Genomic DNA, 18,614 nt, shown 5'->3' on the forward strand with positions numbered 1-18,614 from the left:
AAACAATTAGATAATGTTAATTAAGTGTTAATCTCAAGTGACCTACCAGGTAAGTATTGTACTGTATATTTTCTCCATAAATAGTTAAGTAATAACATAGATCACTGTAGAAATGTATTATAAGTTTGTACAGCGCCTTTTAGGTTATTTTGCACAAAAACGGCGCTATACAAGTCATCCAATTATTATTATTATTATAACACGTATTACACGTTTTTTTATTATTTCGATCAACTTGTTTTCAGCACGCATTATTTCTAACGTGTCAGCATGTAATAATTCATATTGTTATCATTCTCAGGTTGAATTGCGTGAGCTCAGAAGATTGGTAGTAGATGATAATAATATATGATTCTTTTAACACCCTTTTAACACATTTCAGGAAAATCCATGGTAAAAAAAAGCCGATGTTAGATATTTTGATCAAGTGAAATTCTTCAATGTATCACGTATTATTTCATGCAATTTTCTAATATTTATCTATCACGATGTATTCATAATCTTATTGTATAAAAGGGGATGTTAAAATGAGATTGGTATTCAGTTGAAGTGATCAAGTTTCCAAGACAAGATGGCTTGCAAAAGAAATCTGGGGATATTTTGCGTTATTTTCTTCTTGGCTGTGCAGGTAAATATAATACAACAAAAATCTTTTGAGCTCTCAGGTCGTATATTTACTAGGAAAATATCAATTATTCATACCTACTAATGTATTGTTTCTATTTTTAGGGAGCCTATTCGTCTCCATGTAGACGTTGCTACACGCCTGATCGCCACAATATCATCCAGCGATCACCAGCAATGCAATACATCTGGCCACATCTTTCACCATCATATGAGGTGCCTGCTCCACCACCATGCCAGTGCGATCCACCTCCGCCACCACCGTGTGAGGCGCCTGCTCCGCCACCACGCCCTTGCCCTCCACCACCGCCACCATCATGTGAGGCGCCTGCTCCGCCACCACGCCCTTGCCCTCCACCACCGCCACCACCATGTGAGGCGCCTGCTCCTCCACCATGCCCTTGCCCTCCACCACCGCCACCACCGTGTGAGGCGCCTGCTCCGCCACCACGCCCTTGCCCTCCACCACCGCCACCACCATGTGAGGCGCCTGCTCCGCCACCACGCCCTGCTCCTCCACCATGCCCTTGCCCTCCACCACCGCCACCACCATGTGAGGTGCCTGCTCCGTCACCACGCCCTTGCCCTCCACCACCGCCACCACCATGTGAGGCGCCTGCTCCGCCACCACGCCCTGCTCCTCCACCATGCCCTTGCCCTCCACCACCGCCACCACCATGTGAGGTGCCTGCTCCGTCACCACGCCCTTGCCCTCCACCACCGCCACCACCATGTGAGGTGCCTGCTCCGTCACCACGCCCTTGCTCTCCACCACCGCCACCACCATGTGAGGCGCCTGCTCCTCCGCCATTCCCTTGCCCTCCCCCACCGCCACCACCATGTGAGGCGCCTGCTCCTCCACCATGCCCTTGCCCTCCACCACCGCCACCACCGTGTGAGGCGCCTGCTCCGCCACCACGCCCTTGCCCTCCACCACCGCCACCACCATGTGAGGCGCCTGCTCCGCCACCACGCCCTTGCCCTCCACCACCGCCACCACCATGTGAGGCGCCTGCTCCTCCACCATGCCCTTGCCCTCCACCACCGCCACCACCATGTGAGGTGCCTGCTCCGTCACCACGCCCTTGCCCTCCACCACCGCCACCACCATGTGAGGCGCCTGCTCCGCCACCACGCCCTTGCCCTCCACCACCGCCACCACCATGTGAGGCGCCTGCTCCTCCACCATGCCCTTGCCCTCCCCCACCGCCACCACAATGTAAGGCGCCTGCTCCGCCACCACGCCCTTGCCCTCCACTACCGCCACCATCATGTGAGGCGCCTGCACCGCCACCATGTCCTTGCCCTCCACCACCGCCACCACCATGTGAGGCGCCTGCTCCTCCACCATGCCCTTGCCCTTCACCTCCACCACCACCATGTGCGGGACCTGCTCCACCACCATGCTCTTGCCCTTCACCACCGCAACCACAATGTGAGGAACCAGCTCCACTTTGTCCCTGCGCACCGTCTCCACCACCGTGTGCTCCACTCCCGCCACCTCCGTCTTGCCCATGTTCATGCTCTTACGAATAACCATGTCCAGGAACCTGCAACCATTGCGCCTCATCTTTTTGATAGTTCAATTATTGGATAACTACTAGAAATCTGATATTATTATAAATTCAACTACTTACCTTATTTATCAATGAAAATTATTTTTATATAATTAATGCGATCTATTTTAAATATTCTAAAAGTTCTAATGTATAAATTTCCGATAATTAATAAAGATTTATCTTTAAAATATGTGTTCACATTTTCTATTTCTTAACAGGTTCAATATTTAGATGTATTTTAAAAGGCAATAAACAGCTGATAGACTCCAAAAAATTCCTTCTTCGAACTCGGTTTAAAGCAAAGTAAAGCAAAATCATGTGTTTTTGATTAGAAAATGTTATTGCCTAGAAATATTTAAGATGCTTTAATTAAATATGCGAGTAGAACACATCTTGGCCTTTGAAATAAAGTTTTTTTTTGACGAGACTTTTTTAGAGCCCAAAAAACGTATCAGGCCTATAAAAACTTCTTTAAGGTTCGAAATCTCCAACTACGATCCCATTTTTAGGTTATGGTTTTATTGTATAGTACACCAAATTAAGTTCTTTAGAAAAATAAGCAAATTAAAACACTTTTTGGCAACTCTTTTTTCTTGCATAAACCAAAAGAGGCGGCTGTTCCTAAGCAGAAATTTAAATCTTATCGCCATCTACATAAGGAGTGTTATTGTTAGCAGCCTGATTCCAAAAGTCACAATTGAAAACTACTAACGATATGCTGTTAACTCGCCGCACTTTCCTCGATTTTCTAGTATTTTGAACCTTAAAAAATGCTCCGAGCATACCAATATAAATTTTATTCTCTTTACGAGGAAATAATATGTAAACATAGTACATATCTGGTAAGACAGTAAGTACACTTTACAAAACATAATTTTGCAAAAATAAGCAAGCTTTTACAAAAATAATGGTGGACCGCTCAGCATTTTAGCTGGTACACTTAAGGTTAATCGAAAACAAAAGCTTAAAATAAAAAAATTTATGCCACAAAATCGACTTCAAATGTATTGTAGATTCACCAGTTTCCTGCTTGTACCACAAATTTCCGGACACCAAGTATTTGTAGCTTGGAGCGTCCTTTACCTCACAAAGTGCTTTCATATAAGATCGACTTCAAATGTGTTGCAGATTCACCAGTTTCTGCTTGTACCACAAGTTTCCGGACACCAAGTATTTGTAGCTTGGAGCGTCCTTTACCTCATAAAGTGCTTTCATATAAGATCGACTTCAAATGTGTTGTAGATTCACCAGTTTCCTGCTTGTACCACAAGTTTCCGGACACCAAGTATTTGTAGCTTGGAGCGTCCTTTACCTCACAAAGTGCTTTCATATAAGATCGACTTCAAATGTGTTGCAGATTCACCAGTTTCCTGCTTGTACCACAAGTTTCCGGACACCAAGTATTTGTAGCTTGGAGCGTCCTTTACCTCACAAAGTGCTTTCATATAAGATCGACTTCAAATGTGTTGTAGATTCACCAGTTTCCTGAGTGTACCACAAGTTTCCGGATACCATGAATTTGTAGCTTGGAGCATTATTAACGTATAAGGAGAATAATAAACTAGTGTTTTTGTATATCTTTTTTTTTAATTTTTCATTCAATATATGAAAATATGTGTTATGTACAATATCAACATGAAATCCAGTTGTATCAAATATCACATTACCTACTTCCTTTTAATTTAGAAGGGTAAACATGAATACTTTACATAAAGAATATTGCCAGAGGAAAGCAATATCGGCAAAAGAATCAGCAAAAACTGTCATTTTACACTAGCCAAAAAACTAATCAGAATTTAAAATAAAATTCTAAATAAAATCTTTACAGAACCATGTCATAGATAAAAGCAGTGAAGTCTTTTTCGCGGATTCATTAGAATTGCTTTCTTGCGACAATATGTAATAAAAATATTATTCTTGTGTGTAAATAGATTCTTGTAAATAGGCAAATAAAATAATTTTTATCCTTATTTACAGTTTATAACTGGTAAATATAAACAATTTTCCTAAAATAAAATTAAAAAATAGTGAAGCTACTTGACTTGTTAGAAATATTAATAAAAATATTATAACATAATAATAAAATAAAAATTGCTGTACCCTTTTCAAGTAGGCACTTTAATTGGTTGACTAAATTACGTATATTGTCTTTCACAGCAAATAACAAAACAAAAAAATTGCACAATAAACTAAAAATAACTCACATTACTAGTTAAGTGAAGTGAAATTAATAACAATATTGAAATTAATATTTGAGTACACAAAAAAATGAGAATATATATAATGTACTTGCGTTATTTATAAACTATATTTATGTACAAAGCGAAAAGAGTTGATTGAAACCTAACCTCAAGAACAGCTGATGGAAATGAAATATAATGCATGAAGGTGAAAATATACATAAATGTAACAAGCAAGATAACTTTCCTAAAGAATATAATATTATATCCTTTTGAGGATAACGTGAAATATATCATTTAATAATAATCAGCATTAAACTGGCAAGGTTATTTTTTTGTTGGGCAAGAGATGCTTTTAAAGGCATTGGAAATTAAACAATTTTACGAAAAGGATTAGATATGTATTACTGATTCATTACAAGAAGGTAGTTAATGTGATTTAATCGTGTTAATGTAAGAGAAATAATATCTGTTGTCTGTTAAAAGTTACAGGCTAATGAAATAATTCACAAATTGCAGCAACGCAAAGCAACTTTAAAAACTTAATGGTTCCTATCTAACTAATTATATGTTATTCTTATACATTCACATTTAAATGTACTTATTAGAGATTATGACTGTTTTATTATAAAATAATAAATTTACGCATTTATTATTGACATTCTCTCGTATTATACACTTTAATTATTTATTATACATATAGCACCTAAAAATTCATACAAATCAAAATTATTTTTGAGTTACTACTTACGAACAAAGCAAATAGTATATTACACATATAGCGTGGCAATAAGGAAAAAATGAAATACATTTAACTTATTGATACCTCAGATTTAATAAACTTCACATGGTATTTTGTGTCCATATAAGATATTACAATGTTTTAAGGCTTGACTATAGATTATTGGGTATAAAATCAATCATGAGTATACCAATAACTAAATACAAAACATATATGTAGCAATCCACTTAAATTATCAACTGGATTCAAGTAAATTGGGATATAAATACATGATTTTTTGATTATTCATCAAACTTGCAAAAAAGAAAACATTAAATGAATTTTTGAAAAAAATTATAAACTTATTGAAGTCAGATAAAGAGTTGTAACCTTATTATTCTTCAAAATTATCTCAGGAAAAAATCACAAATATATTAGTAATTTCACAAATATTTGTAACATTGTCAAGAGTGTGGGGAAATAATTCAACCAACTGAAAATCATTCGAAAAATTCTGAGGTAAACAATATTCTTATTATTACTATCAATCTTGAAAAATTGTCAATGATTTCTATTGAATAAGAAATATTATAAACATATAAGCTTAGCACGGACCATCTGATATGAGTTACATAAGTTTGCAGCAGTAACAAGCAGGTAGGTAGCGTTTTGCTTAAAAAATTGCTCGCTTTGTGAACATTGAATGGCATAATATGCAAAAGTTAATTTAATTCACAAATATTAATCAAATGTCAAACTTGTGTAGGTTTATCGTTAACATAATATTCTGTTAATATAAATAAAGTTATTCAGTTATAATTCTCCTAATTTTTAATATGTTAAAATAATGTTGGCAATATCAGGTTAGAAGTCATTGTCCCAGCCCGACAGGTCATCTGGAGGTGGTCCGTCGGTGTCAGGAGGATACTCATCGAAGTTTCTCATATCGGCTGATGAGGTGATGACAGGAGTAATGGGCGGAGACAATGTCCGCTGAGTTAGTCCTTCCCAGTTGAAGCCGTCAAACCATCTATAAAAATATACATAGGAATAAGATAATGAGCAAAACAAGTGCAACACCGAAATGTGCCAAAAGAATTTATATTTAAGATAAGGCGAGGTCTTGTTATAACTTGTATATTATTTACCAAGAACAAGAAAACTTGTTCCCCAGAAGTGACAAAGTGTTGAAAATGAAAAGAAGCAAAGCGAAAATGGTGACCCATTCAAACCAAGAAAAATAGAATATCTTGGTCAGACAACTTTTGGTAACATAATACATAAGAGATTTGCTATATGGACATATTAGCCAGGATCCTCTTGGAAGGAAAGATTGAATGAAAAAGGAGGGAAATTATTTTCCTGAGGGCCTCCTGTGTGGAGCTAATGTAAAAAAAAGAGGCAGACAAGAAGAAGATTTGATAATGTTAAGAGGAAGCTACAAGCCAAAAATGTGTATATTCGTGGTACCTTGTAGGTAATAGGCATTAAAATCGCTTGACAAACGGAGTCTAGAAACGTTCAATTTCAAGCACAAAACTGGTTTTTATTTGTTTTGTAAATAATTTTATAAGAAATCAAAAAATGTAATCAAGTGAAGGTGTCACAGATAATCTGAGCTATAATACTGTATTTTTTAAAAGTTGTTTCCTTACGCGTTCATACATTTCTATTGAAAAATTTTTTTTTTTTAGTAGTTTACATTTATATTTTTTATTGAGTATTTTACTTTTTTATTTGTATTCTATTCAAGCGAAACGATAGGAAAACGTTGAATTTATCTAAAGCATATTTTTGGTATTCATAATGTACACCGATTCGTTATAAAGATTAATCAATATAGTGATTTAACATTAAGCTTCGCCTAAGAATGGATGGGAAAATTGAGAAAGGAATTGAAAATTGACAGATAGTTGAATCGATAAATTAACACGGTAACGTTGGATAAAAAAAGGATCTTACTTGTGCTTTTGTATTTCAGAGATGCCTCCCTTCTGGTAACCTAGTCGCTCAGCAGGATTGTCCCTGCACAGTTTCTTGATGAGGGCTGTAGCATTTCTGGTGATGTTCCTGGGGAACTCTATGGCATCTATTCCCTTGAGAATTATGTTGTACGTCTTCATGGGGTCGGTTCCGGTGAACGGCGGTGTACCGGTGAGGAGCTCGAACATTAACACTCCTGGAATCAAATTCAGTGCAATTAGGTTATGTAATTGTCTTCTAAACACAAACTACCTTGAATCAGCATGAACACAGCAACCTCAAACAACCAAAACATGTATTCAAATAGATCAACGAATGATGATTCTGAATATTTAAGTTTTATTATATACAATTAATAAATTGTCATTTAAAAACGATTAAAACCATAAGAGACATAAACACGCTGTGATTGGTCGGCGGGTTGTGACAGATCATACACTACTAACGGGTTGGTCGGCCGCGTGCATTAGAACGCGCACAATTTTGTTCAAAGTTGCACTGCATATACAGGCACATGGGTTACCACTGTGGCATACAAATTATTTCAAAAGAAGTCATATTTTTTGGAAATCTTGTTAAATATTCAAATTGGAATTTGTTGATTTCATATCGACCCCAGTGGGACTGACCTTACAGTTAACCAACAAAACCGAGGTACGTATGATGTCACGCATACTCCATTAGATGTCAATCGTTTTGGCGAGCTTTGAAAAATGCAAACATTGAAAATAATTTTAACCATGAATATGATATAAGTTAGAACGTGAACTCTATATATATATATTTATTAAATTTGACTTCCATTCCTTATTTCATCACTCATTCTACAAATGTTGCTTTAGTGTCGTTTTTCGTTTTTCGTTCAATGTCGCAGTATCTATATCTTTAAAATTAGAGCAATGATTTTCTTAGCAAATAATAATGGTATTTTACACACCTAACGACCAGTAATCTGCACTAATGTCATGACCTCTGTTGAGGATGACCTCCGGAGCAACATATTCAGGAGTTCCACAGAAGGTCCAGGTCTTTCTTCCAGTATTCAGTCTCTTAGCAAAGCCAAAATCAACGAGTTTTACATAACCCTGACTATCTAATAGGAGATTTTCAGGCTTCAGATCTCTGAAAACAACAACAGAAAATGTCACATTTAATTTATAAAAATATCAAATACACAAAATATTAAAACATAAATAGGTACCTATGGATATTGAATAATACTTTTAAATTGTTATGTGTGAGAAACAAACCTGTAAATAATATTTCTCGAATGCAGGTAATCGAAGGCCTCGACGACACAAGCTGTGTAGAACCTCGTTGTAGAATCGTCGAAGTTTCCTATAAAAACAAGCAAAAATATCAAAACTTTGCAACACTGTTAATTATTTACAGAGGTACAAATAAACTAGATATTAATCAGATAACAATATGTGACATAAGACAGGATTGTTTTTGAGCTTTTTACTGCTGTTAACCTTTAGGCAAGTATGGCCGTACTGCACACGTCCAAAAAAAATATGCATAAAGGAGTGGGACGTTCACCGTACGGCGGTGTTTGTAGAAATCCTCATATTAATAATATTTCTTTTTAATACTACTATTAAGTATTTTTTTTATTATTAACAGTTGAAAATTCAGTTATTTTGATATTTAATACACATTTTTTTAACAAAGTTTGATTTTTATGATTAAGAAGTTCCCGCTTAAGAAGTTTTCACGCTTAAGATGTTTTGTTTTTCAGTCCCTTGAAAATTCCAGCCGAAAAACTGCGAAAAACACGATTTTAAGATAAGAATTTTTGCAGCTAAAAATGCTTCTCACTTAAGAAGTTTTTATAGTTGTAAATCCACCACAAACTAAAAGTTGTGGTGAAATATACTTGAAAATGTGCTGTTTTTCCCAAAGTCATAAAATTTATGACTTTGTTATTATTATCTGCATCCCATTTAAGAGGTTTTACGAGTTTGGCAGTAAAACTATCATAAACCAAAAGCAGTGTCAAAACATCTAGGTACCTGAAATGAACCCTTTTTTCAACAGTCATAAAATGTAGGACTTCACTGAAGCAAATTATCTAAGTAAAATGTAGGACTTCACTGAAGCAAATTATCTGAGACTTTAAAAATTACTACAATATGGAAGGTACTTGAAATTAGATCTAAAACAATAAAAAAATAAAAACTTGATAATATTATTCTATACTAATTACCGTTTATACCATCAGAAGTGTAAAAACTAACAATAAAACAGATTTAAAGAAGTTAAAATGTAGAATGCTTTTAGATCTCCTGATAATTTACGATTTGAATGGCATGTATACGACATCAGTGGATATCCTAAACATTGCAAGAAACATAGGTACCTACCTACCTTGGGATTTTTTCAAACAAAGACACTGTACATAATATATCATTTAGGTATTCAGAATTGCAATTGTTCATTTCGGAATTGTTATTGTAGCACCAGTTTTTTTGTTGATTTTTTTACTGGACAATACTTGCTATAAAGAAATTAAAATAAAAAAATTATAGGTCGCGTAATTAACCATGCGAATTTCGGAATGAGCCAGTGTGCATTCAAGTCACTTTACGCACGAAATCGAGATATTGGACAGCTATTTTTGGGCAATTTTCGAAATAAAGAGAATACAAAAATGCTATACAATATACGAACGTCGTGAATTTTTCATTACCGATATTTACCTACCGTTACTTCGTTGTTATAGCCAGAAACAATAAAATATTTTTAATTAATTTTACTTGTGGATTTTAAATACACATTTCACGTAATAGGACAAATAACTAGGTGCACAATTCTAGAATAAACTTTATTTTTTTAAATGCCAAATTTGGATCGCACATTTTATTTGTCCGGTCCCTTAGAAAACTTCTTAAATGTTTCAATGCACATAGGATTCAATTGTAAAATTTTTGAAGTCAAAAAATCTCACTCATTTAAACACTTCACAAAAACTCACTGTCTTAGAAATTAAGACTATAATTTAAACCTTTTGCTTATGATTCAGATACTTAATAAAATATCTGTATTAAAGTATGGTTATAAAATAAAAAATATCAAAGTCTCAAAAAAATACGAAAACGTATTTGCGAATAAAAAGAGAAACGAGATAAGTAAAAATCTCTAGTTTTGAGATAGGTACTTAAAATCTCCTCTTGGTGACACTGTTATCTCACATGGAAAAAAATTACAAAATATACATGATTTTACGCTTTCGTTGAAGTAAAAAAAATACAATTATATTATGAAAAGATTCACATTCTGAAAAATATGGCATGGACAACATATTGAGAGCATACATTTAGTAAGAGTTTATTTTGAGTCATCCAATGCTTCCTATCACATACACATTACAATAATGCAGGTTGGTAGAGGTAAGAAGAAAGAAATACCAAAGTCTTTACAATACGACCCCTTGGGTCACAAGTTTCCATCTAACACGGTAATTTAATGCGTTAAAGAACTCAATAGCTCTTTGTAAAGCCCGTTATTGCAAGACATTGCTGTGTAAAATAATACCTTGATATCCGTGAAGTAGAATAGTAGATAATAATACAACAATATCTATATTTTCCTCACCTCTGTCTCTCAGTATAGTCCACAGCTCTCCTCCGAGGCAACTCTCCATCAGCATATACAGGTACTTCCTGTCCTTGAAGGTCTTGTAGAGCTTCACAATGAACTCGCAATTGGCCTCGCCCATGATCTCCTTCTCGCTCATGATGTGCTGCTGCTGGCGTGTCTCCACGATCTGCGACTTCTTCATCTGCTTCAGCGCGAAGGAGCGACTGGGCTCGCCTTGCAGCTGCACCAACTCCACTCGCCCGAACCCGCCCACGCCCAGCGTGGCGATGATGCGGAGATCAGACAATCTCAGGTGGGCGAATTCTTCGTTCAGCCTGGAAATATAAATAAAATAATTACATATTCATTTTCTTAACTCTTATATTATATAGGTACAACTACACAGAGTATCAACTGGTCCCAACTACTCCCAACCTCCTGGAACCAGTAGAACTATGTGCATCCCAATTGGGGTTTGCTGTGAGGTTGACAGTAGTTGGGAGGAGAGGGAGATGGTAAGAGGAAGGTTAATCACTTCACTTAAATCTTTCAAATGAGCCAGAACACTATGCCTAAATTCTAAATAACCATCGATCAACTTACATTGATGTAAATATGTAATCTATTGTCAGCACAATTGAGTTTCGACACAATGCAAGCATAATATATTTGTAGAATTGATAATTTGACACCAATTATTTATCTTTAAAGTGACTCTTAAGTGACTAATAATTATTTTTATCAGAAACAAAATCCTTATAAAATTAAACTATTTTACCAAAATTTTAACAAAATATCATCTGTTTTCAACATATCGAATCAAGTATTTGGTTCACTTGGTCGTGTCGTGTCTTCCTGAGACGTCCAAAAGATATTCATTCACCTATGCCGCATATTTGAGATAGTAATCTACGCACGTAATACAATATTATTATGGTTTAAAAACTGTATAAGCCATTGTTCCATTCTTAATCTAGTTCATTAGAATTACATCACTCTTACTAATTGGTTCTTACTAAATATTTGAAATTGAACAAGGCACAGTAATTATTATTAATACATGAATAATAAATAATTACAACATAAAAATATGACATAAATATTGGTTAATTTACCTTTTCTCTGATAACTTTTCCGTTTGAATTAAGCAGAAAAAAGAAAACAAGTTGGTTAGTAATCAATGAAATTTGAATAATATCTTAGTCCTCAATTGATATTATTAACAAGATAAATTTTGAAGCACACAAAATAGTGACTTTCTGTAGCGAGTAGAATGAATAATGTAAACGTTCATCAATATACCTTCTTCTGGTGTCTCCTTCGTCCTTGTACTTGGTTCTGATTTCATCCAGGTTGGAGATGAGCTGGTTGAAGGTCTCCCGGTCGATGACCAGGCAGGTCACTCCATCGGGAGAGTCACAGATTATGTTGGCCGTTCTCAGGTCATCACTGGAAATTACATAATTACAATATTAAAGAGACTTAGACTTAAAATACAATTTCTTATTAAATACTCTAAAAATACATACAGTAGAAGATAGACGTAAAATAAACGATTTAACGTTCTTATTCAAAATACTTAACTCTAAATTCGACTGTTGTGAACTCCTGTATAAACATACATACACCCACAGTAACAACACGACAAAATACAATATTCTATAGCAGCACACATAAGCGTAACTACATTGCCCACTCTCCGATACAACGACTTCACACCATGGGAAATCATTACTTGGGTGATGTTGACATATTCAATACGAAGTTGGCAAGTTTTGTGGATCATTTAAAACATTTATTTCAACAATACTCCTAAACACATCATGTAAACCTACAAATAGCTGTAATTTTCTGTTTTTCTTTCTTGTGTTTGTATGACTTGTTGCATAGCTTTTATCAAATGTAATTTTATTCTTATTTTTTATGTTTCAAAGTATCTGTCAAATTGAAATTATACTACCAACCATGTAAAAGCCCTCTGAGCGTTAAATAAATAAATAAAATAAATAAATATTAAATTCATAATTAATACTAAACTAATAATTTGGGACGCGTATAATCAACACCCTGCCACAGGTCACCCCAAGTGGTTTGCTACGTTTGGTGACTTGGCAGCAGTGGCTGTCCGTGACGTTTCAGTGAGCTAGAGTGGTAAGATTAAAAACTATGACATTATTGATATTGTTGTGGCTGAAAACGTTTTTTTTTTTCAAAATTTCAAATTTTTAAATTTGAAAAAAAAAATGTTTTCAGCAACAACAGCAATAGTGTTGTATTTTTCAATATTACACTCCTAGCTCACGAATAGTCTCCCTGCATAGGTGTGAGGTTTGTCTAGTTCTTGGTGACGGATACGTCTGCTCACAGCAGCGTGGCGGGCTGGATCGGGAGAGATCAGTTGAGGGAGACCCTTTGACCTCTCCAGCCGGACTCTCTCGACCCAACACCTTGCACCGCAGTGAGAGGGAGGAGAATCAATATGAAATTAATAATCAATATTAAATTAATGATCAATGTTAAATTAATAATCAATATTAAATTAACAATCAATATTGATTTAATAATGGATATTATTTTAATTAAATAAATAAATTATACAGAGTGAATGGTAAATTACTACCCGGAGCTAGTGGAACGATGGCAAATCTAACAACGAGAACTAAAACAAACGATAAAATATAAATATATTTTTTAGTTATTGAAGACAATATTAGCGATTCCTAAACTAAAATCTGAAACAGAAAAATTAGAAAAGGATGCGGTCACATCTAGGATTCGAACCCAGGACCCTTGCCTTGCCATCATTGCTCTACCACTGAGCTAATGGGACCCTATCTCCTTCGGTCATATTTAACAGTATCATACTTCGAATAAGAACTACCAACATTGTCTTCATTTTTCTCACCCCATTATTTAACACATCTTTTATTCAAACTTTAAAAAAAAAGAAGATATGTTTATCTAATAGACACTGTCTAGATCAAGGCTGCCCAACCCCAGGCCCGCGAACGAATTATAAGTGGCCCGCGTGAACCATTTTCAAAAAACCCGCCAATCCGCCAATTTGAAAAAGTATCGCTATTTGGGCTAGAGAATCAGCGACGAAAAAATCTAACCTGTTGAACTTACTTTTTATACAAAAATACACCGGTTTTGATATAGTATTTTTTGCGTCCGAAATGGAATCTTGTAGCCACCCCCTCCCCCCCCCATGGAATTCAAAAAATTGTTGTGGGGAATCACATATGATGTTTTTGGGTGCGCGGAATTTTTTCTCAGTTCCGTAACAACCCCCCACCCCATGGATTTCATTTAGATTTTTTTTTGTGAGGAATTATGTTTTATAGAAATTCTCTAACAACCCCCCCCCCCCCCCCCCATGGAAATAGGAACCGTCAGGTATTCAGTGGCCCGCCAGTGATTCAAAATCGTCAATTTGGCCCAACTGTTAAAAAGGTTGGGCAGCCTTGGTCTAGATTGTACTTAGTTCGGGTTGAATCTAGCGATCATACATAAAGATAGATGCCAATAAAGATGTGTGGTGAGAAAATAAAGACAATGTTGATAGTTCTTATTCGAAGTATGATACAGTTAAATATGACCGAAGGAGATAGGGTCCCATTAGCTCAGTGGTAGAGCCAAAGATATTAGAAGAACAAGATGTGCTATGAGCAGTTCATACTGTGTGGAATTGTTTTGCCGAGTGTCGCCGGTTTTGTTCACCAATACTACTGCACACCTTCGCTTGCGCTAAGGTATCCGCACTAATACATATAACAGATTTCTGTGCGTACACGTCCCGATACCGTTCAAAGTACCGTAATTAGGTAGTACTCCACCTACGGTCCGGCGGCCAACATAGCATATCTCGTTCTTCTAATATCTTTGGGTAGAGCGGTGCCCCGGCAAGGCAAGGGTTCTGGGTTCGAGTCCTAGATGTGACCGTATCCTTTTCTAATTTTTCTGTTTCAAATTTTCTTTTATAAATCTCTCGTATTGTCTTCAATAATTAAAATATTATAATTTGAGGTTTTACTCACTAAGTTATTTCAAAAAATAATATAAATATATTTATCAGAAATGTAGTGTACACACCCTTGTAACGCCTTTTCGCCGAAAAAGTCTCCCTTCTCAAGAATCCGTATGAATTTCTCATCATGCGTGTTGGGCTGTTTGATCGTCACTTTCACCTGAAAAGTTATGTTCACATTAATTAATTATAAGACAAAAAAATAACAGCTTGACCTCATTACAAAATTGTTGATATATTTTCTATTTAATTTTATAAATAGAAAAAAATACTTGATTAACTGCAATTAAAATGTGAAGTAGGTATTGAAATAATATATTTTAAAAATGAATACACAGAATAACAAATAAATTATGTTTGTAAATGTGTTTTTAAATGGCTTTTTGATGCATTTTTATTTTATACCTAATCATACTGTTATTTGCATACATTATAATAAATTATTTAAATTCTGTCCTAGTTAACTCAGTTATAAATTACTTATCAAAATAAGGATGATTCAAGAAAATTTTCAATTCTATCAAAAACAAGTGTTTTTAACACCTTATTTATTTAAAGAACCATTTAACACACACAAAATGATTGACATAAAGGGCAGAGTTTCTCAAATGTGGATTTAAAACGATTTTAGGCAGATCACAGAAAAAAGATGAGATTTTTACAATTTTCGCGAGTTCTTCCCAATTCTGTATACATTCCAAATCAGATTGTTTTTCAAAATTGAAAACCATAATGAAGAAAAATGTACTAGACAAAACACTAAAAAAACAAGATTATCTACAATGTTCACTGAAAGCAAGGTAGGTTACGAAAGTTTGATTTTCTGAAAAGTCACAGTTCTGCCAAAGTTTGAGGAGCCCTGCTAAATAAAGTTATGAGATGTAACGCGTTGCATTTCGCATTCAAGTTTTAACGCAACATAATATTATGATAAATCGACAAACAAAAATAATTAATATTTTTAAAATATCATTCCATTGTTTAAACTAAGAATAATAATCATCAATATTAAACAAATAGATGTTATGATTGAAATCATTGCGGGTAAAAAATCCAATCAATGAATCATTACCTGCTTAAGTGTGATGAATTGATTTTGATTTCACATATACAGGGCGTTGAATGACGTACTTGACTTTAACAACTGATTCCCGATATTATTTGAAGTAAAAATGTAAATGAAATTTCGGTCTCCGGTGACTTTTAGATGTTTTTTTTTTCTAAGTTTTTTTTCTTCAAAACCAAACAAACAAAACAATTCTTTTACATGTTATCACCGGTCATTCAGCCTAGTAACCACCCAACCCCTGACTGTCCAGTACTTGAAGTTTAATAAAAAACAAAAGTCAAAATTTAACTTACATTTTTTACTCCAAACAATGTCAGGAATCACTGGTTAAAGTAAGTCAAATACGTCAAATATTTTATTGAAATAAACATAATTAATTATGTTTTACAATCTTCCCTCTCTAAACACGACTTATTCCCAATTAGGGAGGTGTTAATTAAATAAATTAACAGCTTAGAACTTGTTTTTTTTTACATTGCTTATATATCTTGCATTTTTATTTTATATTATTTTATTTCTTTTTATATAACCTATTCGTTGATAATTACTTATGGTAACTTCTAATCATGTTAATCTCTTTTTTGTATGAAAATGTAAGAATTATATTTCAATAAACGAAAAAAATAACAAAAATGATAACATGTCGAAAATATAAGTAGGCACATTCGTTAGTTAAACGTACAAATATAACAGAGAACTTAAAATTACACGATAATAGTGTAATTTTTTAAATAAAATAAAAAATAACAAATATAATAACATGTCGAAAATATAAGTAGGCACATTCGTTAGCTAAACGTACAAACATAATAGAGAACTTAAAATTACACGATCATTGTGTAATTTTTTAAGTTTTAAAAATAATTTTAAATTTACTATTCTATATCCATCTATGTTTAAAATATTATAATACATGGCATGCTTTGATTAACATTTATGTTAATAAGATAGCTGTAAGAAGCTATACAAAAAAATAATTAGCTATACAAGCTATACAAAAAATATTCCGGCAAAAAAAACTACCAATAACTGTGTGGCTACAAAAACTATATTTTTACCGTATTGCTAATGTTATATTATACGACTACGTACGTTTATATAATACATGTTAAACATACATTATTATTATTACAGTAAATATTTATAATCTTATCATAAATCTTCAATTCCATGCGGAAGAAAAAACGAATAAATATTTACAGAATTGACAACATAAAATAATACTTTAACATAACTCAATTTATAAATCAAACTCTAGACTCAAAATCATATGCAATTAATAAAACGCACATGAAAAAAACTTACACGCATTGTTGTCGCTAAGATTAAACCAGAGTACAAAACTTATCGAGAAAAGCGCGCAGATTAATTTGGTCACATTTTTTATGTATTTGATCATCAGAATCACTCTACCAAATTAATGAATTAGCAAACAAGACAAGAGACAGACCCGGTTTGTGATGTTCCGTAGCGACCTAGTGACAGATATTTTTTAACACCAATAGGTACCTACCTACTTGTTGAAAGTTGTTGTGCTTTTTTGCAATACATTCCTGAATGAATGAATGAACGGCAAATCTGCGTAATCATTTTGGGATTTTCATTAATGTTATCAGGGGACATAACTTATAACTTATTATTTATAAACTTTTTAAATTCTGAGATGTAAGAAAAAACAACATACAAATCAAGGGACACCCCTAGAATAACGGGCCAAAAAATAAAAAAAGTAAATATTGGATATTTTTAATTGGGAGCTGAATAAAAAGTTCATTAATGTGTTATTTCTGACGTGACATGGAAACTCTTCTGTTGTTGTTTATATAATTCTGCTATGATTTTAATTTGATTTATGTACACCCTGTCTTTTTATTATATTAAAACATTACTATGCTTGTTTTATATAATTCTGTTCATTTATTAACTCCATGAAGAAATCTATAATTGGTTTTAATTTTAGTATAATGTAAAAAAATATCAACTGCTGATTTCCCAAATTTAAAAAAAAAAATTATACATTTTATTACACGAAACAAAAAACAAGTAACCTCAAAAGTGAAATAAAATAATATCACTCAAGAGTTCCGGCTCGTTCACTGTAAATGTTTTTGACCATTAACTCACCAGTTAATGAAAAACCTTGAAACACGAAAGTAACATAAGAAAACTAATCCAAGAGCCTTGGTCGATCAAGTTTTTACCTCAACACCCAGCAGAGAAATATTTGCATGATTACAAGAATGTTGTTGGGTAATTCGCCAATCGCCCTACAAAGAAAATAGCTCGAAGCACGCAACTACGAGTATCGACGAGATTATACCTATTTTCACACAATTATTACATTAAAAATATAAATTATACAGTTTCAAAAAAATAATCTCCTTTAATATTGTGAACATAAAAACATGACACGCTTTTTTGTAGCGGGTGAATGTGCGAAATGACAGAACAACTTCTCGTCCGGTCGGTCACAAAAAATATTACGATATTTTTAATTAGTTCTAATCTACAATTTTTTTGCGATTTTAATTAAATATGTATGTATATACGTTTCTTTTTTACTTTAAGATGGCCTTAACCCAATATTAATCATCGCACTGTTTAAGTTAAAGAAACGACATATTAATAGTGCGGCCAATTGTGGTTTCGAGGTTCCATTGTAAAATCAATATCAACAAAATAATTTGTGCCTACAAATAACAGTAATTTAACGATTTTAGCATGTTTAGATGATTTGTTTGATGCAAACATAATCGAGGTGCCCTGGGCGAAAGAAGATAGGCAAGCGGCATCACGAAGTCCCCGGGAAACGTAAGTCGGGGTAGGAATGTGGTCTGGATAATGCATTGCAACTTAATATTAACCT

At 34.2% G+C, this 18,614-nt stretch overlaps 1 protein-coding gene across 3 annotated transcripts in view; it reads right to left on the bottom strand.

The window, feature by feature from the left end:
* Positions 1 to 4,682: 4,682 nt before the first annotated feature.
* The window catches only part of for (cGMP-dependent protein kinase for), a 297,038-nt gene continuing 283,106 nt past the window's right edge, over positions 4,683 to 18,614 (bottom strand). For all 3 annotated transcript variants that reach the window (XM_089632252.1, XM_089632247.1, XM_089632241.1), the window contains 7 exons: positions 14,745 to 14,839; positions 11,952 to 12,098; positions 10,665 to 10,984; positions 8,318 to 8,405; positions 8,005 to 8,189; positions 7,047 to 7,263; positions 4,683 to 6,114 (listed from right to left, as the gene is read on the bottom strand). In XM_089632252.1, coding sequence (XP_089488378.1) covers positions 5,949 to 6,114; positions 7,047 to 7,263; positions 8,005 to 8,189; positions 8,318 to 8,405; positions 10,665 to 10,984; positions 11,952 to 12,098; positions 14,745 to 14,839 — 1,218 coding nt within the window. In that variant the 3' untranslated portion in view covers positions 4,683 to 5,948. The remainder of the gene's footprint in view (positions 6,115 to 7,046; positions 7,264 to 8,004; positions 8,190 to 8,317; positions 8,406 to 10,664; positions 10,985 to 11,951; positions 12,099 to 14,744; positions 14,840 to 18,614) is intronic.

Source organism: Hesperophylax consimilis, chromosome 1 (assembly GCF_061612785.1).
Source record: "Hesperophylax consimilis isolate HC1 chromosome 1, BYU_Hcon_1.0, whole genome shotgun sequence".
In the NCBI taxonomy this organism is placed as follows: Eukaryota; Metazoa; Arthropoda; class Insecta; order Trichoptera; family Limnephilidae; genus Hesperophylax; species Hesperophylax consimilis.